This window comes from Heterocephalus glaber, unplaced genomic scaffold, assembly GCF_053883595.1.
Source record: "Heterocephalus glaber isolate CG9 unplaced genomic scaffold, H.glaber_assembly_v1.0 deba00001608, whole genome shotgun sequence".
Lineage (NCBI taxonomy): Eukaryota > Metazoa > Chordata > Mammalia > Rodentia > Bathyergidae > Heterocephalus > Heterocephalus glaber.
The window spans coordinates 1,973,351-1,996,740 of record NW_028258379.1 but is presented as its reverse complement, the minus strand read 5'-3'; the positions used below and the strand labels follow the sequence as shown (position 1 = coordinate 1,996,740).

Below are 23,390 nucleotides of genomic sequence, written 5' to 3'. Positions count from 1 at the left end.
AATGAAATAATTCTCTTCCCACAGTCTCAATAGTTCCAGCATTTCTGAAAATTCCAAGTCAAAATCTCTTCTGAGATTTAAGGCAAACTCTTAGATGTAAACCTCTGTAAAAATAAAAAACAAGTTACATAATCCCAAAGTACAAGAGCCTTTTGCATTCCCATTGCAGGGGGGCCAAGTAGAAAAGATTTGGACCAAAACAAGACTGAAACCCAGCAGGGCAAACACTAAGTCCTTTAGCTCCGAATCTGACATGTGAAGCACATGGTGCTGAGATGTGAGTCCTAGAGGGCTTGGGTGGCCCCACCCCATCACCTTCCTGGTTGAAGCCCACATGGCTTCTCTTACCTTGGATCTGCTCAGAACCTGCAGCTTTTCTTTGCAGAAGTTTCAATTTCCTGGCATCTTCCACTTTCTGGGGTCTTCACTGCACCTTTGCCTTTATCTCATAGCTTCACATACTCCCTACTCAGGGGTACATTGCCTGGCTTCCCAGGCCTTCTTTTGAAACTTGGGTGGGAGCTTCTACAACCCCACAAGTCTTGCATTCTGAATGTCAGTAAAACCAGCATTCTGTGGACAACACCAAGGAATGCTACCAACTGAAGCAGTAGCCAGGGCTCCTTGGATGATGGCTGCAGCAAACTTTGAGTGTCTGAATGACTGAGCACAGCAAAATGAACCCTGGGGAACCAATTTTGTAGGCAGTCCTTCTCAAGTAGGGTGTCGGGGGACTCTTTTCAAATGAAAAGTTATACTTTTTTTGTGATACTGGGGAGTGAACCCAGGGCTTTCACACTGAACTACATTCCCATCCACTTTTTATTGTTTTACTTTTGACATAGGGTCTTACTAAGTCACTAAGTTGCCCAGGTCTGGTTTGAACTTGTGATCTCCCTGCCTTCTAGATTGCTGGGATTGCAGGCATGGACCACCATACCCTGCTGAAAAGTCACACTTTTGCACCTTTGAGGCTGCAATGAGTGGATCCTGGTGATTACTGAGATCCCCTCAAGACATCTTTCTTCTTGTCCCTGTTCAATGTGCTTGGTTTCTTTTTATTGGCATTAATCTCTTCAGCAACCATACCTCCTTTGGCCCCAACTTTACACATGCTTGCTTTTTGACCAAAATATAAATTTTTCTGCTCTTCTTTTTTGCCCCTAATTCTCACTATAAATCTGGCTGAAGCAGCCAGTAGTATCCATTCCACCATCTGAATGTTGGGCTGCCTTGAAATTTCCACTGACAGAAAAACTAACTTGTGGGCCTTAAATTCAGCCTCACACAAAATCTCAGGACATGGGAAAAATACAGACAAATTTTCTCCCAGAGTGTAATAAACATTGCCTCTAATTCAATTGCCAGTGAAGTTCTTATTCCTGACTGAAATTTCCTGAGCATGGACTCTGCTGTCTGTATTTCTACCAGCACTTGGTCTTCTGAGCTCCAACCAGAGTCACCCATTAAGCACTCTCACAGCATTCTAGGTTTTCTATAGCTGGCTTCTTGAAATTTTTCCAATTCCTCCAGCAAACTGGTTCCAAAGCCTTCTGAATCACATGCAATGATCCCACTCCCAGTACTGATTTTCTGTATTAGTCATCTTTTCCATCACTGAGACACAGTACCTGATATCCAAAACTGTTAAGGAGGAAAGGTAAATGATGATGATGATGATGATGATGATGATGATGATGATGATGATGATGATGATAATTTGACTCATGGTTTTAGAGGATTTAGTCCATAACTGGCTGGCTCCAAGGCAGGAACATCATGTGGATGGGCATGATAAAGCAAAAATGCTTAGTTCATGACAGGTGGGAAGCAGAACAGGGGAGCAGAGCCAGAGCAAATGTGGGCAGGGGCCAGATAGAGACCTCAAGGTCATGCCTCTATGACCCACCCAGATGTGTGCTTTACACATCTTTACCAAAGGACAAGTACTATCTATATATACCTAATAGTGCCTAATACCTAATATACCTAATACTTACATGACAGGTAAAATCATCTCCTCGTAAGTGGGACTGAGATAAAGTTCAAGAATTTTATTTCGTGAGAATAAAGTTCTAGGTTGCTAGAGAATGATTCTCTGAGTTATTTTAAACAAAGTTTTTGTTTGTTGTTGTTGTTGTTGTTTTCTAGAAGGGACAACATTATGAAATGTTTAATAACTAAATCCAGGAGTGATTAGGCATCTTTTAGGGGATTTGATACAAAAGACTTTGGGAAAGCCATTTTTTCACTGACATTAAAATGCATGAATGCAACTTTAGTCTGGTTAGATCATAAGTAGAGGACTATTCTGGATGAGTGAAAGCAAAGAATTTATTTGAATGCAAATGAATAAGATCTTTAGACAGAGACATGGAGAGTCTCCAAGTATTTTGCTTTTCTGTGAAATGTAAATATTATCATGGTGTAATTATTACTGATTGACTTTACAGAGATCATATAAACTTACGAAGTTTTATAGTAAAATGCTGTCAGTGTTTTTCACCTAAATTTACTTGGAATGTTTGCAAAATTTTACAAATTTATAAACCAGGAATTAATTATTTAGATATTTTTGCCTTCCAAAGGTCAGCAATTATGGGGAAGAAAGCCAACTAAGTCATTAATCTATTTTTGTAATCAAGATATGCTTCCTACCAAATAGAAAATAACTGAAGTCAACGAGCATTGGAAATGAAGAAATCTTTACTGAAGTTTTGAATATAGACTTTGGTTATTTAGCTAGGTAGTTTGTAAATATTGGTCCATGAGAACGTTTTTATTTGTTCTTAATGAGAAAAATAAGGATGGTATAGCAAGTTTTACACAAATCTAGACCTCTGTAACTTAAAAGATTACATTTTATTATGACCTTCGTTAATTTTTTATATTAAAAGGTGAAGAGATGGGGCGGGGATCTAGCTCAGAGGTTTCGCGGCCTGCAAGTGCAGGTCCCGAGTTAGATCTCCGGTTATGAGCCTCCCCACCAGCCTCAAAAAGGTGAAGAGAATGGGTGGCAAGATTTTTAATGTCCTCAAATAACTTGGATATGTGCAGTATTTTAAACTAATAAAACAGCTTTCAACACAGTCAGTATTGACTATGGAGCGGCCACAAGCTGTTTGGAACATTCACTCGGAATTGATTCAGAAAGTGGCAGGAACAATGAGATAAATGTGTTTTAAGTGAGAGGCAGTTTTTTTGAGGGTGATTAATGGCAATGTGTCTTTTACTATAATTAGTTTTTAAAATTTAATTATTTACTATATATTTTAATTACACTAAGTATGTTCATTGTAGCATTATCCATAATAGTCGAGGTGGAAACAATCTAAATGTCCATTAGAGGATGAATGAAGAAAATATGATAGATATATACAAGTAATGGAATGTTGTCCTAAAAATGAAAAAAACTCTGCCATATGTTGCAAGTTGGATGAAACATGTCAGTCACAAAAGATCACTCCACATGCATCGTCACTGTCAGAGCTGGTAAAGTAGTTAAACTCATAAAAATAGAAAGTGAAATGGTAGTCTTCAAGGGCTGCCAAGAGGGGAAATACCACTCATGTCAGATGAAAAAGTTCTAGATATCTGCTGTACAATGTGCATATAATTAACAATATTGAATTATATACTTAGTTTGCTAGATGCCAAACAAGTTAGGTGTGCTTTTTGCTTTTGATTTTATGATGAACAACTAAAAACAATACTTAATGGTAAATGAAAAGAAGTCAAGATACAGATAGAGCTGTATGCTAACATTTGTATGTACAGATGCCTATGTATCCCCTTTCATAGAACAATGTTTCATTGTTCGTAGAACAATGAAAGACCTTATAGTTTATGGGATTCCTTTATGTATTCACTCAACAATAATATTAATAATATTAATAATAATATTATTAGCAATAATATTAACAATAATATTAAGTCACTCTGGAATACCAGGCACTGTCCCAGGCTCTGAGGATTCAATGATTGAAGTCTTATTTCTTATGAAACTTTCATTCTAGTGGACACAGAAAACATACACATAAACAAGTCTATGGCCATACCACCCTGAACACACCTGATCTCATCTGATTTCAGAAGCTAAGCAGGGTCGGACCTTGTTAGTACTTGCCTGGGAAAACATACACATAAACAAGACTTCAAATAATAACCTCTTTGAGTAAAACTATGACACATGCCACCAGACCTCCTCCTAAGCCCTACCTCTTTACAGTTTCCATCAACCCATGGGCACCGAGCTGGGACGAACCCTTTAACACATGGGTTTAGGGAATATTTACAATCTAAAATACCACAGTATGGATGTGTATCCTTTCATACTTAAAAATTTAAATGAATAGCCCGAGCACAGTGTACTGGGAATTTGACCATTCACTTGAAAAAGACCTGCAGCTTTTGCTGACCACATACTTTATGTTACAAAAGCAAAATGTTATTGCTAAAAAACTGATATGAAGTCAGAAATGTTGATAATATTATAAACCAATAAAAATTATTTTTGTGGGGAAGAATACATTAATGTGAGAATAAGTGGACTGGCCAAGATATTTCTAGAATAGTTTCCTTTCTCCCTCATTCTCTCCTTCCTCCCTCATTCTCTCCTTCCTTCCTTCTTTCCTTCCTTCCTTCCTTCCTTCCTTCCTTCCTTCCTTCCTTCCTCCCTTCCTTCCATTTCCTGGGCCTGGGTCACTCATTCTAGACAGGCATTCTATCACAGAGATACAATACAGCTCTAGCCCCTAGAATATTTTCTGATCAGGCTCATTCTTCAGTGGCCAAAGCAGACAGAGAAGAGAGAAGAAGTATATGGTTGCCACCCATGTGATCTGAAGAATACTCAAGCAATCAAGGTGCACATATATTCAGTGTTTAACAGCTTACTCAGGTTTTCCCCAAACATCACACAATCTAACTTGAAGAAACAAAGTGTATTTCCCTGGGTGAGATAAAACTCAAATATTGAAAAAGCTCAATGAACTTAGCAGATTAAAGTAATTTATTCAAAATAAGAAAGAGGTAGAGTTGAGATTTGAACAGAGGTTAAGTCTGGCTCCAATATATAATTTTCCCTTGTTAAGCAGATTCACTTATCAAATCCATCTGATAAGGTTAATTCAGAAATATCAAAGTTATGGCTGAGCTGTCCTCAGATAAGATGTATGTTTTGTGTAGCTTTGCAACCTAAGGACATATGTGCTCAGTAAATATTTGCTGAATGAATTAGCCAACCCCTTTGCTTGTGTTATGCCATCAGTCCACTGTATACATACATGCAAACAAGTGAGAGAAACATGTCTCTGTCTTTCCCTTTATAGTACCCATGCTACAATGTATTTTCCGCCATCTGCTCCCAACCTCCACTGATTTCTCTCTCAACCCATCTACTTTGTCCCATAGGTGAATAAAGTTCTCACTCCCACCTGTTCACCTGGCTATCAACCAAGATGAGTCTTTCTGTTCCTCATAATTGCTCACCTTGATTGACAACCTGGCAACAGAACATCATCATCATCATCAAAACATGTATCAAATTGCTTAGGAAGAGCAAAAATCAAACAAAAAAAGAAGACTGACTGCAGTGAAGAAACCAATCTTTACTCATCTTCCAACAAATTTTGTTTCCCTAGTTCATTATGGAAAGACAATTGGAAACACTGGCAGAAGGATAAATAAATCACACATTTAAATTGGAAAAGCAAATTTCTCAGTAATATGAAATGTTCTGAGACATGCTAAGGTCAAATATTGTGACATCCAAAAGTCAGGCAGACAAATGTAGAGGAAGTAAAGTAAGTTTAACATTGGGCTAATTCTAACACAGCCACAGAGTACTGTCAATATGCCAAGAAGAAAAACATATTAAATTAACTCAGTTGGAGTAGCTTTGTTTCTAGCATCTATCTTCTGTCTCCATATAGTGTATTGGCAATGTCAGTACTGCTGACAGCTCAGAGCAGAAATACTCTCCACACCCAGCTATCCACAGATTTTGAGGTAACTGGATCCTGCAAATGTGTAGGATGGAGAAAGAGAAGAAAAATCTGTTCGCATTAAAGAGATCTTTCAAATTCATTAACATCCCAATGTTTACCATTTTATTTGTATTGAGATAACTTCATTGCTACGCTTTAAAATATTCTTTCAGGGTCAAATGGCTGTAGCTCTTCCAACGGGTGGAAAACATTTCAAATCCAAAATACTGTAGTACAAATGCAAAGGACATTGAGAAAGAAATGAGTCTTTCCTGAATGATCTCTCCTCACTGCACAATACTGGGAATATGGAAAAAAGTTTTGAAAGGTAGATGCTTTATATGCAGGCAAATAAGAGCACAAGATTTTGCAAAAATGAGATGTTTTTACCATACAAGCACTTAAAGTCCAATGGTTAGTTCATACCCCATTAATAACACATAAAATTTGCCTGAAAATGGATTGTCCCTGATTTTCTATTGGTGAATTAACAGGGTATTAAACTCAAGTTTACCAAATGCTGGGGTAGGAAGAAACAGTTCAATATAGGATCAAACAAAGCCAGAGAAGTTGGGTTGATATGGTAACTGGTGCCCACCAGAAACCAGACATAATTGCCAGATGATAGAGAACCTGTGGTACTTTCAAAACCTCATTTGTATAATTAGGTTGTGGCAAATTTCAGATCCTGCTTCCAGACTGAAAGGAGAAGGGGGTACAACAAAGATTTCCAGAACTTGGGTGTTTAAAGGGCCTTTACACTGTAAATCAACCTACTGCTGTCCTATTTTCTCTGCAGCCAGACTGAAATAATACAGCACCAGCAGAGGTGTGAATTACCCCCATTCATCTTAATGGAGTGTTAACTTCAAAGGCTTGTTTTAACCATTTAAATGCTAAGCTCAAGAGTAAACATTCTGTTAAAAAAAAAAGTACAATTTTTAAACATTCACTCTCAACATATGAAAGTAATTTAGCCTTGGCATTTTGTCTTTTAATTTAAGCAATCTCCAAATGTTAGAAAAGTATATTTTGTGCTTTAGTTTTAAATAGTTATTACCTAATAAATTATGAACATTAAGCCCATAACGAGAAGGCCCATATTTCCAGAAAAACATGCTGAGCAGCACTTGAAGTTTTTTGGTAATCCCAGTGACAAGGGCCCTGCTCTCCCCAGCCATCTTATTAACTTCTTCCAAATTCACAGAGAATGCTGTGACTCCAAACAGGCAGTTAGATAAGGCAGAACATTCAAGTAAAATACGTTTTACTTGACATTAACTTAGTTTTATGCTGAGTGTTCATTGCACGGGTTATTTGTCCCCTTGGTCAAACCTCTAATGACACTATCTCATGAGCAGGTGACAAATGTATTCATTGATGCCCAGCTGTCATCACACTTAACATGTGCTCCAGGGGGGATCCGTGCATCTGCTGTAGATTTAGGGTTATTTTGGTATTACTGGAGTTAGATTTATTTAAGCGTCGGAACACCTATGTGCATTTGGATCCACCATTTCATTCGCAGAAAAAGAAGGTGTAAGTAGCTCATCACTTGGATGGGCTGTGTCGGATCTGAAGCCCCACAGAGGCCCCATGGGGGACGTGGTCTGACTGTGCCCCTGGACCATACAGGAAGGCACATACGGGTAGAACTGTGGGAAAGCACCAACAATAGTGCTTTGAGGCCAACTCCTGTGAGTGAAGGCTACAGAGAGATTTCAAAGATAGTGGTTGTGCACAATGGAAGATGAAAACACTCAGGGTAAGTTTTCATGTCCTTAGTTGAAAGTAATTTCATTTTACTGGTTCTGGTAAAGAATCAGTGAAAGAGGGTAAACATTTAAGCTATTAAGAAAGCTTATTTTGATCTGCATCTAGCTTATAGAAGGCCATTTAGTCATTCTGACACAATCCTGTATAAGTATTAACTCCATTTTACAGATTTGGAAGTAGAAGGCTTAAAAAGGTTAAGGAGTATGTATGCCTTTCACTGAGATCTGAATCCAAATCTTTCTAACTCAGAACCTTGGCTTTTCACATTACATCATAGTGTTCTCAAGTTGCCAAAGAAGTATCTCTTTGATTTCAAAAGGGAAGCTCAGTTGTCAATTTTTCAGCTAGCTGCCTTAGTGGGAGGCATGCGGGCACCTGCAACAGTGTTCATTTCCATACATACAAATTAACACTTTGCATGTAACTCCCTACTTTACATATGGACCTGATTAGGGTTACATTTTACTGATACACCCTAGCTTTGGTAGGCTGCTAACCATGTGGCCCTTTACATAGAATACTCCTAGCTGAAAAGGTCTACCTTCTGGCTGCCAACAGAAATTAGCCATGTCAATTGGAAAACTGCAATAATTTGCAACCTTCATACAAAAAAGGATATAAATGATCAATATTTGGTTTTGTCAAGAATTTCATGTTTTAATGACAAACTGAAAAGTTCAGGGAATGTCTGAATCCTAATAATAAACAACAGTGGAGAATCTCATAATGCACACCAGAGAAAATTTCCAAAAGTTTTTGGATAAAATTTGGGGGCAGGGCAAAATCCAAATGGAATCATATCAGTTTTGTTATTAGTAATACTGACATTAACCCACAAGCAAGGAATCAATTTAGTATATAAACTTAATACACTGATTTTTCTAAAAAATATATCGAGTCAATATATATCAGAACAATTAAGCACTTTTTTTTCTGTGAAAGACACTGTGAAAAGAGAATGAAAAGGCAAAACAGAAAAATTTAGCAAAACATGTATCTTGTCAAGGTCAGGAATCCAAAATATACAATGAGAAAACTCACTAAAAAATAGCAAAAGAATTGAAGAGACAACTCACCAAAGAAAATATACAGAGGTCCAATTGAGCATATGAGATGTTCAACATCATGCCATCAGGGAATCACAAATTGAAATGCAGTACCAGTACACACATGGCAAAAATTCAAAACACTGACAAAAGTGAATGCTGGTGAGGATGCAGGATAACAGGAACTTGCATTTGTTGCTGGCCAACAAATAAAACTATAGTTTTCTTATAAAACTAAACATATTCTTTCCATACAATGTAGTGAGTACTCCTTGATATTTAGCCTAAAAGTTGAAAAACATGTTCACATAAGAATCTGCACATGAATATTTATAGCACCTTTATTCATAAGTACTAAAACTTAGAAGCAATCGAAAGGTCTTCAACAGGTGAATGGATAAACTGTGTTACATTCATATAGGGGAATATTATTCCATCCTGAAAAAAAATAAGCTGTAAAAACACAAAAAGATATGGAAAAGACTTAATTGCATATTGTCCAATGAAAGAAGCCAGTTTGAAAATGACATAACTACTGTAGCCAATTTATTCGTCCTCTGGGTTTGGGTTCTCATTCTGTGCATCATGTTCTGCAGACCACAAAGAGGTCCATAAATAACAGTAGGGAAAACACAGGCTGTGATTTATTAGAAAGAACAAAGAAAAGCTCTTGCTAGCAGAAAGGGGCTGTCAGGGAGGACGCGTGGAGGTGCCTAAATCTGGGGGAGTATATGCAGCTTTAGGCAGGTGTAGGAAAGGTACAATCTGTCATTGGTGGGTGACTTCTGGTGCCATTTTCAAACTTGGTGGGTATGCGAAAATGAAGGTATGCAATTATCACTGTTACTGGGCCTCTGAGGTCAGGAAAGCAGACTTTATTAATCCTTTGTCCTTTGGGTTCCAAAGAGGCTTATCCCAGTGAAGTCAGACCCTTGACCTAATCTGCCAGTCATCTCTCTATCTTCCATATGATTCCAAATATATGGTATTCTAGAAAAGGTAAAACCAGGGAGACAGTAAAAAGATCTGGGGGCGCCAAAATGAACTCTAATGTCGACTCTGGACTTAGTTACAGTGTGTCAATATGGGCTCATCAAGTATAACAAATGAAACACACTCAAAAGATGTTAGTAACAGGAGAGACTGGGTATGTTGGAGGTGAGATACAGGGATTCTCTGTATCTTCGCAATATATCTAAAATCATAAAACTACTCTAAAAGATAAAGTCTATTAATTTTAAAGTCCCAAACAATTAAAGATTGACTCAGTATATTTACAAACATCTTAAATTTATTTTTATTAAAACCACTATATTCTTGCTTTCCCTTACACATTGCCGTTTTCTTCTGTTCTTCTGTAATGATTTTCATAAATATATATTTTTCAACCAAGGTGCCTTCTAGAATTATTCTTTCTTGCTTGTAGAGGTAAATTATTCTTCACAGGGAGGAAAATATTTCATTTCTTGATCCAATCAAAAATGACAAGAGCCAAAGTAAAATTCCCAACCAAAATTCCAGAGATGAACAAAACAAAAGCCTGTGGGGGGGGGGGAGATAAATAACAATAGTATTTTTTAAACTTCCCTTCTCAATAATATATTTTATATTTTAAGATATAATGACTTTTCGACACAGGTAAAGTAATATAAAATGACATCATTTCTTAAAATACAAATCTTTTTTTAAAAATACAAATCTTAAAAGAAACAATCTACCCCAAGCTTTTTCCATGAGAGAAAATCCTCTGTGCTAAGTTTAAGATAAAATAGTCCTGGGAATACAAAAATCAAACATGTTGATGTACTGGCACCTGTAAGTTGGAGAGAAGAAAAGGAAGATATTGTTGGATTCAGATGTGAGACATTTTAACAATTTTACTCATTTTATTATGTGAATTTTTTAAAATGGAAAACTTACCAACTACACCAAATACACTTCTAATGTCAGGAACATATATAGCAAGTAAAACAATAATAATATTGAGTGCTAGAGTGATCAAAGAGTGGCGAATCCACGAGAATGGAAAATTGGAGAAAAACACCATCGTTAAAGCTTTTCTGGCCTGTTTAAGAAAAAAATGAAACATTCAAGCAAAGAGGAAGTATCAAAGGCAAAATATTTGCTTAGAGAAACACAGTAACCATGATTTTCTTATACCCCAAACTATTTGGATTCCAAAAATACAGCATAACCTAGTATTATAAAAAGTGTTTATACACATAAGCCTCTCTGTGTGAGCTTCATACAAATTATTTTGCTTTAATTCAAGAAAAAAATTTCACTGGCAATTTTTTAGTATGTATAATTAAAAAAATTACCAAGAATAACACTTTGTTATGAAATATCAAAGAATCATTTTCATTATGTTCAACAAAAAAACGATTAAAACCAGAAAAAATCAGTCCATGGGAAAGAAATACAAGTTACTACTTTATTTTATATTGTCTGTTTAGCAGCATGTAAATATGGAAAATAGTTCACTACACTTTCCAGTGCGAAGGCCAGCAGCAGGTGGTCACATCCAGACAAATCTACCCTGCCCCTGCTGCAATCTTGGCACTGCAGTCGGCTCAGAGAGGGGGAAAAAAATCTTTCCAGTTTAAAAACCAAAACAAAATAACCCCCCCCCCCAAAACCCAAAACAACCCTCACTGCTAGAGATTCACAACATTCATGGAGAAGCACTTAGACCTGAAGCCTTGTTTCTATTTTTTCAGAAATTATTAAGTATAGGAACAAGATGCAGAATGAAAATTTGTTCTGCTCTTTAAATTATAATTCTAGAGCAAGTAAAATATCTTGACTAAGATTAAACTAGCATGTCTATGTGAAAATAAATGTATGGTAAGCCAGTAGGAGCTTATTTCTGCTGACTGGACTTTCTCCTCTTCATGCACATTCTTCTGAAAGCAGAATACATAAACCCCCAAAACTTTAGAACTATAGCCTCTAAATTGGAAACAATGCTGTGGGAGAGCGTAAATCTAAACTAACTCTCCAAAAGCACAAATTAGCTTAGTGGTTCACTGTTATTTTTGTGCTTCATGGGGCCATATGCAAGTATGAGGTCTTTGATCAATTACTTGACAAATGAATAAGATATACAAGCCTCAATGTGATTCAAAGGTTCTAGTCTGCAAAGAATTAGTGTTGCCATATTAGGGAGCCACTACACTAAGTAACAAAACCTTTAAGCATACTTACAGGGAAGTGGATTAGAGGGACTGTCAATAGCACAGCAAATAGTATGCATAACTTCACAGTCATGACAACAATATCATGTGGCAAGTATTTACTATAACCTTGTAGTAATTCTGACTCCACTTTGTCTGTAAATTTTTAAAAAACAACAAGGATCATATTATAAACTATGTACTAAGATGTCAATAATAGAAAAATTATTTTCCATCGCATTAATAGATCTCTGTAGACTTGGATCATCCAAATCCATCTCTGGTCTTTTTGCTGTCCTATGAAACACAAAGACATTCCATAAATACCTTCTTGAAACCTAGAATCCTTTTGTTCCTCTTTCCATAAAATTAGAAACCAGAAAAGGCAGAATCTCCAAAATTATGACAATGAGAGTATGTTTTAAAAGATCTCTTTGGAACTTCTCTGTAATCTAAGGGTTTGGAACTCTCAAGTTGTTTGTAAAGTGTTCTCACATGCTTGGTGAATGTGGTTCCTGTGATAACAATATATGGTTAGTAGATTCAAAATTTGTATGCGTAAATCACTTGCTTGAGGTCATACACATGAAAGGGCAGAGCTGGCAGAGCTACACATCCTGAGTTTTTGGGTGCTCAAGCTGTTACCTTTTCCTCAACAGCACAGTATTTTCTAAAATTTTAGAGTTTTGTGCATTTTATCAGCTTCATCAATATGTCACTCATGCATTCATTTCTCATAAAAGAGAAAAGTCTTAGGGAAATGGCTTACTTAAAAGAATAACAGTGCTTAAGAACACTGCACCTCCGCCTCTATGGAAAAAGATTAGTTTGCACTTAAATCAGAATGATGCACTTCAGTTTAAGAATATAGTTTTAGAAAGGATGCTTTGGGGAATTTAAAAAAATCAGATATATCTGTTTTCAAGGATCTTAACATTTAAAAGGGAGAAAAGATGAATATATAGACATAATAGAAGGTATACAGACATAAATGCACAGAAGTAACAGAAGGCCTAAACAAAGACTAAGACCATACAGCAGTGTTCATATCCCAACTCTTACTAGCACCTCTTGAGTCTCAGTTCCTACATCTTTAAAATGGGGACAATAATACATTGATCTGTAGCAGTGGTGGTGAAACTCTGGTACATGTGCTGCACCAGGCTGTTTGCTACCACTGAAAGCTCTAGAAGGTTTGCCATCACTGCCCTATAAGGTTACTGAGAACATTAAATGAGCCAATGTACATGTGCACACAGTTAAAGATGTGGGGGAAGAGTCTCTAGAAGCAAGAAGCAGCACAAGCAAAAGCCTTGAAGTAGCAAAGGGGACATGCACCTGAGAAAATGAGTAATCCAGTGAGCGCTCCAGTGGCTGAAATACAATGTGCAGGATGGCAAAGAGGATACTGGGCGAGAGGGCTGGGGATGCACAGAACATCTACTAAACAGTTTTGCATGGGGTTTAGATTCTATCTGGCAGGCCACAAATAAGCAATTATGACTTAGGAGTGTACTGTGATCTGAACTAAGCAGAAATATGGACTGGAAGAAACATCCCCAGAGGGATAAAAGCAGAACGTTACTGTCGTAATCACTAAAAGGTAATGAGAATCTGAACCAGATGTAATAATAGTGATAGGAGAAAAATGAATTGTCTGAAGTATTATAGATAAAATTTACACAATATGAAACTAATGGACTAAGTAGGAGATCAGAAGAGCCAAGAAATCTGGATTCTATTTCCAAATCTATGACATACTTGTGTCTTTGGAGATATATGGCATACTGTTTTATTTCCACTTTCTGAATCATAAAATGAGCTATTAACACTTCTTGCTTAACAACCTTGCAGACTTTAACTGGTCTGGTTATTATGCAACATTTGAGCATTGGCCTCCTCACCAGAGGAACATTTTTCTCTTCCTGACCACATAATGCTTTAACATCTATAATTAGAGCTAGGTACATATTTATAGGTCTCTTTAATCTGACAAAAGTTAGATATTAACTAAGCTTTGGGAGCTCTGGACAAAAGGATGCCAAGCAGCCCCAGAAGCTTGAAAAATGAGATTACAAAATCAAAAATACGTGTACTTTCTACTTTCCCAGGATGAAAACCTGACCACGTGTAAGGGACATGGCACAGCAGTCTTCTCTGGATTTAGATAAATCTTTAAGAATCTCAGAAAGGACCCAAATGTGATCGCTGCAAGTTACACACATCCCTGAAGTTGGAGGCTGTGCTGTTCTGTTCAATACACACTGTCAAACAAGGGATGAATACAGGAAAGCTGCCTTTAATACTATGAGGACACTTCACCTCTGTGGGCTTTGGTTGCTTATCTAAAAAAAATTATTGGAAGCTTAATTCCATGCTAGCCTTTTTGATAAGATCTCAGGCTCGTTCAGCAAATTTTTTCCACAGAAATAAGAAAACGTGCCATTCTGATAGAAAGACACAAGATTTCTTTGTTTATGAAAACAACCACTATGAAGAGCAAATCAACATCTGCATCTTCTGTGTTTGGAGAAGGAATGACTTTCATATCATTCTGTCTGTCTTTATAGCTATCTATCATCTACCTATCCCCTATGAATATTTCTCCATTATATAAAATTTGGATACTGTGAAGAATTTGCATTATGGAGAAAGAATTAGTCAGAGAACATAACAGCTTTAGTTGATAACAAGGCAAATCACTACCTAGGAAACATTTAATTTATAATGGTAAACTGTAACTTTTATATTTAAGAAACAATAACGATGGATGAATGGGTAGATAAAGACAGACAGAGATATGCCAGGAGCTTAAGTCAGTTGGGTTTTTCTAAAAGTTTATTCTAATAAAAACTTGGGAATGAAGGAAATCTGCACAACATTTAGCAGATATAGTGTAACATGATGTAATTTTTGAGGAGGCAGCACAGTAAAAAAAGGCATTGGATTTGGAGAGAGACAAAACAGGATTTAAGTCTCAACTCCATTATTAATTCAGGTATGAGTCTAATAGCTTGACCTAAATGAATCTATACTCACCTCGTGGAATTGTTCTAAGGATTAAGTTGGGAAATGGATATAAAGTACCTGACATTTACTTAAATTTTAGCTCAATAAGTGCATTAGTAGCTATCCCTGCTCCATATCCCTTTCAGTCCAAGCTTTCTTTCTTACAACATAATACAGCTCCTAAGTACCTGATCATTCATGTGACTATTTCTCAGTCACTCTACATATTAGTAGGCCACTTGAGGTTTTTTCCAGGTGATTCTACTTATCCATAGGAAGAAGAAGGTATTTTTGGACTTTTTCTAAATGTTGAAGATCCCTAATAACACAGATCAAGTATCCCTAATCTGAAAATCAAAAATCTAAAATGCTCCAAAATCCAAAACATTTTTAGCATAAAAGTCTCGGCAAATATTCTACAATCTCCACAACTCTGAAACCTGAAACACTTCTAGGCCCCAAAATTTTGATTACCAGTAGTATTTGTGCCAAGTGACAATTTTAATATTAAAAGTTTAATTATAATTCTGTTATACTAAATCTATTTGAATCACAAGAGGCATAGTTATATTAGCTTATTAATACAGAAAAATCTGAATGCAAGTCTATATAAAAATTAACAAACTCAACAATAAAATAGAACCCATATATTTCAAGAATTTTATCAGTGATGATCAAAAAAGTTGGATGTGTTTTTACTTTCTTTTTAGTGTGTTCGGCAGGGCACTATGTTCATAATGGAAATAATGTTTTTCTTGATACACAAAGCTCTACTAAGTGTCTAGATCAGTATAAAAATGTAAAAGCAGATTTAGATTAATGAGACTGCCTAATAACATAGAGACAGTAAGAAAAGAAGGACTATATAAAGCAATTCTAATTTCTCACACTCTGGAAAGTCCATGGCAATACAGCATATACTAAAAACTCATCACATTTTAATAGTTTTATTTAAAATAGTAAGAAGTTTCTGAAATTATGAAACAAGTACAATACTGATAATAATAGTTTTTGTTTTTGTTTTGGGGTTTTTTTGGTACCAGGGATCAAACTTGGGTCTTTCCGCTTGCAAGGCAGGAGGTGGAACCACTGAGCTAAATCCCCGGCCCAATATTGATAATAATAGTAACACACCACTAGCAGTAGCTCTCATTTATGAAGGACTGTTATGTGCCAGATACTGCAGCAGGCATTTGACATATAACTAATTTCTGCCTCAGTGCAAACTTATAGAGTTATCCCCCTATTACAGATGAGGATGAAGTAATTTATTTGAGGTCATATAGTTAGAGTACAAAAGTTATGTGAACCAGATTTGTTGGATTTCAAAACCCATTCTCTTTCCAAAGGGCTTAGGAAATGTAGCAGTGCAAGTAGACATTGTCCAACAACTTGTCAGACTCGGGAAAACTTTGGGAGATAAGTGCCACTGCCAGTCATTATGGGTGTCGAAAACCTGAAACATGCACACAAGGCCATCAACCAAAACATGAGTCATAACAGCTAAGTATTACTCTAATAATAATAGCCATTTACTTGCACAGTTGTTATAAAAGCCTTCATTAACCTAAAACTGTATCTGGAATTTGACAAACTGAATATAATTTGTGTTATGTGTTTGTTTGCAAATTAAAATGTTTACAAATTAAATGAGAGCTTATGATTTTTTTCTTGTTCTAGACTTTCAAGTTTTATTTTTTCCTGAAGTTCTTATAAAAAGAGAAAAAATTTTAAAAACAGCATACTAAGCAGGGAAGAGTTTTATACTTGTATTATGGATTTAAAAGTATCTTAAGAGAATTAAGAAGAAGTCATGGTGCATCATGGAATGCACATCTGATGAATCCTGTGATAACTAAGTTTGACTAAAAGGAGATGTCTGACATCTAGGCAAATAGAGTCCAGAGTACAACTTTTTCCTTTTTCAACTTGTTCTTTTGCCATTAAGATGATTCTCCCAACCCCAAACTTCTTAGAGTCTTATATATCAAATACACAATTTAAAAAATCCAAAATCATTATTTTTTAGAAAAACATCAATGTTCCTAAACTTGAATTTTTACTTAGGTGTTTGAGAGAAAATTTCATATGAAGTCATTAATCTTAAAGTAAATCTATCTTTTGGGTTTTTTTTGTTTGTTTGTTTTTTGTTTTGTTTTGTTTTGTTGGTACTGGGGATTAAAACCAGAGACTTCACACTGAACTATATCCCCAGTATTTTAAACTTTTTTTTAAACTTTGAGACAGGTTCTCACTAAGTCACCAGGTAGCCCAGGCTGAACTTCTGAGCCTCCTACCTCAGCACCTCAGAGTGCCAGCATTACAGGCATGTGCCACCATACATAGCTGTTCCACCTTTATAAGAGAAAAATAACCAATTCTTTAAGGCCCCAGAGCTACCACAATACTGCACTATAATCTGGTGGTCTGGATAAAGTGACTTACTAATGAAAGTCAGAAGGAGAGTAGTCAGAAATGAGATTGTCTACATAATAATTTATTTTGCCATCTATAATTAAAGAATATACTCACCATAAAAAGTGAGGTACCCAAAGACTGCAGCTATAAAGTAAATGAGAAAGCTTATAGCAATTGCTGTATTGGTTACATTCTGCATTCTTCTCTTTGAGGGGCTAAAAGACAAAAATGGCAAATGTGGAATTTACAATCTGAATTTATGATCTACAGAAACAAATATCTTCCAAGCTAGTTAAGAGGATTCTTCAATCACTGAAGACCTAATTCATCGAGAACAATACACTAGAACTCATAATTTGAAATTAGCACACAAGTCATACTTTCAGGAAAAATTCTCAATTTGGACAGAATTCATTATTGACTGTTTTGTTTTGCTTCATTTTAAACTAACACTTAGAATAAAGTGACGAGAGGAAAGGATTCACAAACAAGGATGCCATTCAATCTAAAAGCCTTAGGGATAAAAAGACACATTTAAGACATGTGGATTTTTTCAGGATTCTATAGTACCTTTGAAGTTCACAGTATATGGGTAAGATTGACGTATGGCAGAGAAATGAAAAAGCCATAGTTGGTACAGCATAAGCACTCTGAAAAAACAATTTTAAAAGACAACATTATTAAATGCTGTTATACTGAAACCAGTATTACACTTAACAAACTCAGTTGTTTTTTTAAAAAGTCAATTTATTTAAATTTATTTTATCTTTCATGAATCATCTCTTTATAATATTTATTTAGGTTTTTAAAGAGAAGCATACAGGCTTGTGGCCACTCACAAATAATCTACTTGATAACTGGTATACCTATACTGGCCAGAATAATTTTTAGCTTGCTTCCCATACCATGTTGCTTTACTACAATCACCATTACACATTAAGACAAAAATAATTTAGGTAACACAAAGATACCACCATTTTAGAAATCTTTTTACTGCAATTCTCAGTCATTCCTAAAGTATACATAATTTTAAATACATCTTACTATCCTAAGCAGCGATAATTGTTAATGCTTTTGAACTTGCTTTTACCAACTCAATCCAAGGGAATACTAAAAATATTAATCATATCTTTGTACTGGCAGCATCTTTGACCAGGATCTCTTTTAGGGAGAATGAACATCATTTATTTTAGACCAAAAAACTCTTTAAGATCCCACGTAATACATGGGCCTATGTTTTGTTTTATTATTAGAATACCTAACAGCCAGAGGAAGCTATAAAAGAAAAAAAAAGTTATCCTCTAAATGAAAATACTGTCTTTACCCAATGGATGGCGGGGATTTATTTTCTCTTTTCTGCTCTAAAAATATTTTTTCTTAATTAGCTTTAGGCTTTTCAGCAAAAGAAGTTCAGGCTGAAGACCTTTCTTGGGCTGTGATGTCCAGACTCCTAAAATATCTGTGGGCGGTTGGGAGAAGAAAAGCTGTAGTGTTGTTCCCTGAGACTGGACTAGGGGAATGAGACTTTTTAATTCACAAATTCTGTTTCATATATTGCTCAATTTCCTGGTTTTTCAATTACTCTATCTAGATCTTTAAGGCTCATGGAGGTTCTGCTACGTAAAAGATGTGATAACTTCCCTGTGGGGCCAGAGAGGCATATTTCAAGGGATGAAAAGGAGAATTCTCTATGGAGGAGTAACCACATAAACATTCTACAGCAACAGAATCATATATGAACAGGGGATTCTAGCATCTGGGACCTACAAAATGGCACGTCAGTAAAAGTAGAAAGTATAGAGGAAGAAATTTGCAGAAACAGGGAAGACTTTCTGCGCTCTCCTACAAGAGGTGAAACCAGAGCCACCCAGATCATGGTTCCTGTCCAGGTGCCTCTGCTGGAGCTCAAGAGCTCCTGTGGGGGCCCGGGATTTAGCACAGTGGTGCTGCTGCGTGCTGTGCTCGCAAGCACAAGGTCCTGATGAGTTCGATCCCTGGTACCAAAAAAACAAGAGCACCTGTGGGCATTTCCAGTATCTTAAGGTTCTTAGGGAAGGCAAGGAGACTTGGTTTGCTAGTCTCTACTCCGTGCATCTTGAATTCCAACTCCAGAATACTGGTCAGAGCAGACTTTGGCAGTACTCAGTCACTGGTCCAATGTTCAAGTGGTTTAGCTGCAGACCGAAGTTCTACACACAGGGTAAGAGTTATTGATGTAATTGGCTATTTAGCTTTACAAGTCCAGAGGGCAACAGGAAGTCTGTATCCACAGAAGACCTTATTGGCTAGACCAGACATTCGGTAAATCTGTTCTTTTAGGCAGAGACCCATTTAAAACAGGCTCTATTTAAAGGCATGCCAAAAAAAAAAAGTGGCTGTTAATAATGGGCCACCCTGTGTTAAATAATATTATTCTTCTGGTAGGCAATCCTATACTTAGCACTTTCATGAAAATTAATTAGTTACAGGTACAAAGACCTAAGAGACCCTATTACACAAATCTCTTAAAACTTGAAATGTGAAAAATCAACCAAAAGTATCTGTTAATAACTTACACACCTCTTTGGAGAAATGAAAGAGCTTTGGTTTACAATCATCTGTAGCATTTGAAATCTGTTTAAGAGTATTGAGGGGGAAAAAGAGAAACCAATAGCTATTAAGAGTCAGAACACAGCAACAAAAATGTTGAATTAATTATTACTAGGCTTTCAAATCAGGTTATATTATTTTCAAACAAAATTCCAAAATGCAATAAAGCAATTACTTTTACTTTCTCATCAATTAGGAAAAAACTATTCATTTGCCTTTTTTTCCTTTTTAGATTAAAAGTAAAAAATACAAACTATTACCTGAAAGAATTCCTCTACATAATTTAATGTCAGAGGACAGGGGATGGACCATTTTTTAATTATTATCTGTAAGAATAAATACAATCAGCACTCAGATTATTTCTAATAAAATTCATAAGAAAATGATTTCAAATGGGTTAGCATTGTTTTAATAAATCTATTACCATTCTAAATAAGAGGTTAGCAGATTATTGGCTAATCTATTCCTGGTTAGAATGCGGTAGTGGCCTGCAGTAGGAGGACAAAATGTGGGGTGCTTTACATCCCTTTAGTTGGGATCTTCCCCCTTGAAGACTGAGCATACTCTCCTGTCCACTTTCACAACTCTAACAGCATCAAGGTATTTTTTTAAAACTGCAACTCGAAAGAGATGTTTTTAGTGACAATGGTACAAAATGATTATTTGTATCAGCAGCAGAAAGAGAAATATTAATGGCAGTTTTGGGAAAGGCTTCAGGCAGAAATAAGTAGAGACTAGGTAAAAGGGGGCCTCAGGGATTTCTGATGAGTAAGTACTTCCCCCTCCTTTTTCAGGTTTCTGGTATTTTTGGCGAATGTGGAGAAAGCTGGCTAGAGCAAGAACATGTAGCTCAGGAATTCCAAACAGTAAAAATAAATTTTAAAAAATTAAAAGAAATCCAGAGGGATGCTGTTTCCCAGAAATAATCAATGAAAATGTTTCAGGATTTTACTCCTGAGGCCATCCTGTTCTTAGACCTATAGTTGTAATGTGTCATTACCATTGTTGGCAGTTTTGTAGGCACATAATTACTCTGTAAATGTTTACTCCGGCTGAATCACAGCATATAAAAAGGCATGGTAGAATAAAAGAAGTATTTGACCTTTGTATAAGACCAATCAGTAAACACTATTCCTGTTCCTATTTGGTATTTATCTAGTTTTGGATTTTAAAAAATTCAATCAAAATTTTATACAGTAATAAAACAACTCTAAGCAAAATATTTACTATGGGGACTAAGTTAATGAGTGAACTAAAGAGCCACTTTTAATTCAAAATCTCATCAAGCAAAAAAAGAGGGCCGGGGATGTAGTTCAGTGGCGCCGCGTCTGCCTGGCAAGCGCAAGGTCCTGAGTTCAATCCCCAGTACCACACACACACACAAAAAAGAGGTTATAAGAAAATATTGGGCATGCTGCTATGGCATTTCTGGTAAGTTTTCATATAAATAAAACCACTCTGCCACTAAGAAAGATAAACCTGAGGTAAATAATGCACCTTGAGATAATACTGAGAAATAAATCAGACACACAAGCTTAAATATCACATGGCTTCTCTTTTCCTTTTTTTGGGGGGGTGGGTACCGGGGACCGAACTCAGGTCCTTGTGCTTGTGCAGCAGGCAACGAAACCACTGAGCTAAATCCCCAGCCCCACATGGCTTCTCTTATATGAGAAATTCAAAGTATAAATAAAAAGCAGAATAAAAGAAAATAGGGAGATCCTTTTCAAATGGGAAGAGGAACAGTAGATGGGGGAGGGATGGGGAAAAAGAAAGAAGAAAAAAATGGAAATAGAGCTTTTGTAAAAAATGCGAAGGGGACCAAAGGAAGGAGCAGGGAAGGATGGGAGGGGAAGGGGACGACAAAAGATTAAGATGTGTTATGTACCTGTATTAATTCCCCATAATAGATGTAATCATTATATACTGCTTTAAAAAAAACTCCAATGATCAATTTACCAAAAACAAAATCAGAAGCACTAATCTCATAGTGTTTTTTCTGAAATGCTTAAAAAAAAAAAAGAAAAGAAAAAGATGAAGATGGATTAAAGAGAAGCTGAAGGAGCAAGGTCATTACTGGTCTGGCTCTCGGCCCTGCTAACACTGCTCCAAATTCAGCTTTTCACATTCCCCACCACACCAACGGTCTGGCAGACAACACAGCCATTTATGGAGCATCTGCTGTGTACCAGGTACCTATTTTGTTTTTTTTCTAGGTACCTATTTTTTAAACCAAGTATTTTGATAAGTTGTTATGTGAGCCACTCATTTATTTTACCAGCTCTTATTTCTAAGCGTTCAAATAAAAATATTTCAAAACAATGCTCCAAAATATATTCATTCTTGTTTCATCAATTAGAAAAATCTGTGAGCAGCCAAGTGTTAAATTCATATAAATTCAGTTACTATAGCTAATTCCTGTGCAAGCATCCATCTCTGTCCATCTGGGGTGGCTGCAGAAGATGACAGCTCTCAGTGTGCAGGTGGGACTTCCACATCCTATCATGTCTAATATAGATCTCAGCAGAAGAAAAGCTTCTGACTAAGATCCATTTGAATAGCTCTCTATTTTGATTACTGACTTACTAAAATATTATTTAAAATACTGATCCAAGACAAAACTTCTATAAGGAATGGCAATCCATTTGTCTCTAAAATGGAGCAAAAAAGGTAAATTTACCCCCCTCCAAGTAAATCCATGTATTTATGAAATTTTAGATATTTTCGGGAGGGAAACTTTTTGTTAATTTTTTTAATAAAAAAATCTGGGAGAACAAATAAAGTACAGGTTTTTATTTGTATTTTGTGAAGAATAAAGAAAATAATAGTTTTATAGACTGACTCTTAAAAATACAAATGATATACCAATTTATAAACACATACTGACAAAAATAATCAATGAATAAATTGGCCTACTTCAAATAAATCTGTGTTAACACATATGCATGTTTCATTTTCCAAACCACTATGTATTTCAAAACCTATCGCTTAGAGAATCTATAATAAATATGTCGACAAAAAAGCATCAAACAAAACTCTAGAGTACTTTTCTTTGTCCTGCTGTAGACTAAATTTAAACTTCTCACAGGTAAAAATCTGAGGTGGTTTGTAAAGCATTACAATAACTGCAGAATAAAGGTATTATTTCCACATGACTGCTATAGTTGAAATCTGTATTGAGTTAAAGAATATCTGACATGACAGAAGTGAAAACTACAGCAGACATATTATATCAATATATTTAACCTGCTTTATGCTATGGACTATGAAAACTAAATTACTCCTACCTATGCAATGCTTGGGCTGCCAGTTATCTGTGAGGGGAAAATTTGGCATATTACCTACAACAATTCTCTCTAATATCCATATATTCATTTGCATATATAGGA

General features: G+C 36.0%; 1 protein-coding gene across 3 annotated transcripts in view; it reads right to left on the bottom strand.

The window, feature by feature from the left end:
• Nucleotides 1–10,082: 10,082 nt before the first annotated feature.
• The window catches only part of Slc38a6 (solute carrier family 38 member 6), a 66,818-nt gene continuing 53,510 nt past the window's right edge, over nt 10,083–23,390 (bottom strand). Inside the window, exons 9-16 of one of the 3 annotated variants that reach the window (XM_004837437.4) lie at nt 20,262–20,327; nt 19,972–20,025; nt 17,983–18,062; nt 17,527–17,627; nt 12,017–12,141; nt 10,730–10,874; nt 10,528–10,622; nt 10,083–10,349 (exon numbers count right to left, since the gene is read on the bottom strand). In XM_004837437.4, the coding sequence (XP_004837494.4) occupies nt 10,269–10,349; nt 10,528–10,622; nt 10,730–10,874; nt 12,017–12,141; nt 17,527–17,627; nt 17,983–18,062; nt 19,972–20,025; nt 20,262–20,327 (747 nt within the window). In that variant the 3' untranslated portion in view covers nt 10,083–10,268. The remainder of the gene's footprint in view (nt 10,350–10,527; nt 10,623–10,729; nt 10,875–12,016; nt 12,142–17,526; nt 17,628–17,982; nt 18,063–19,971; nt 20,026–20,261; nt 20,328–23,390) is intronic. The other 2 variants (XM_021247867.2, XM_087195222.1) reach the window with 2 other exon arrangements.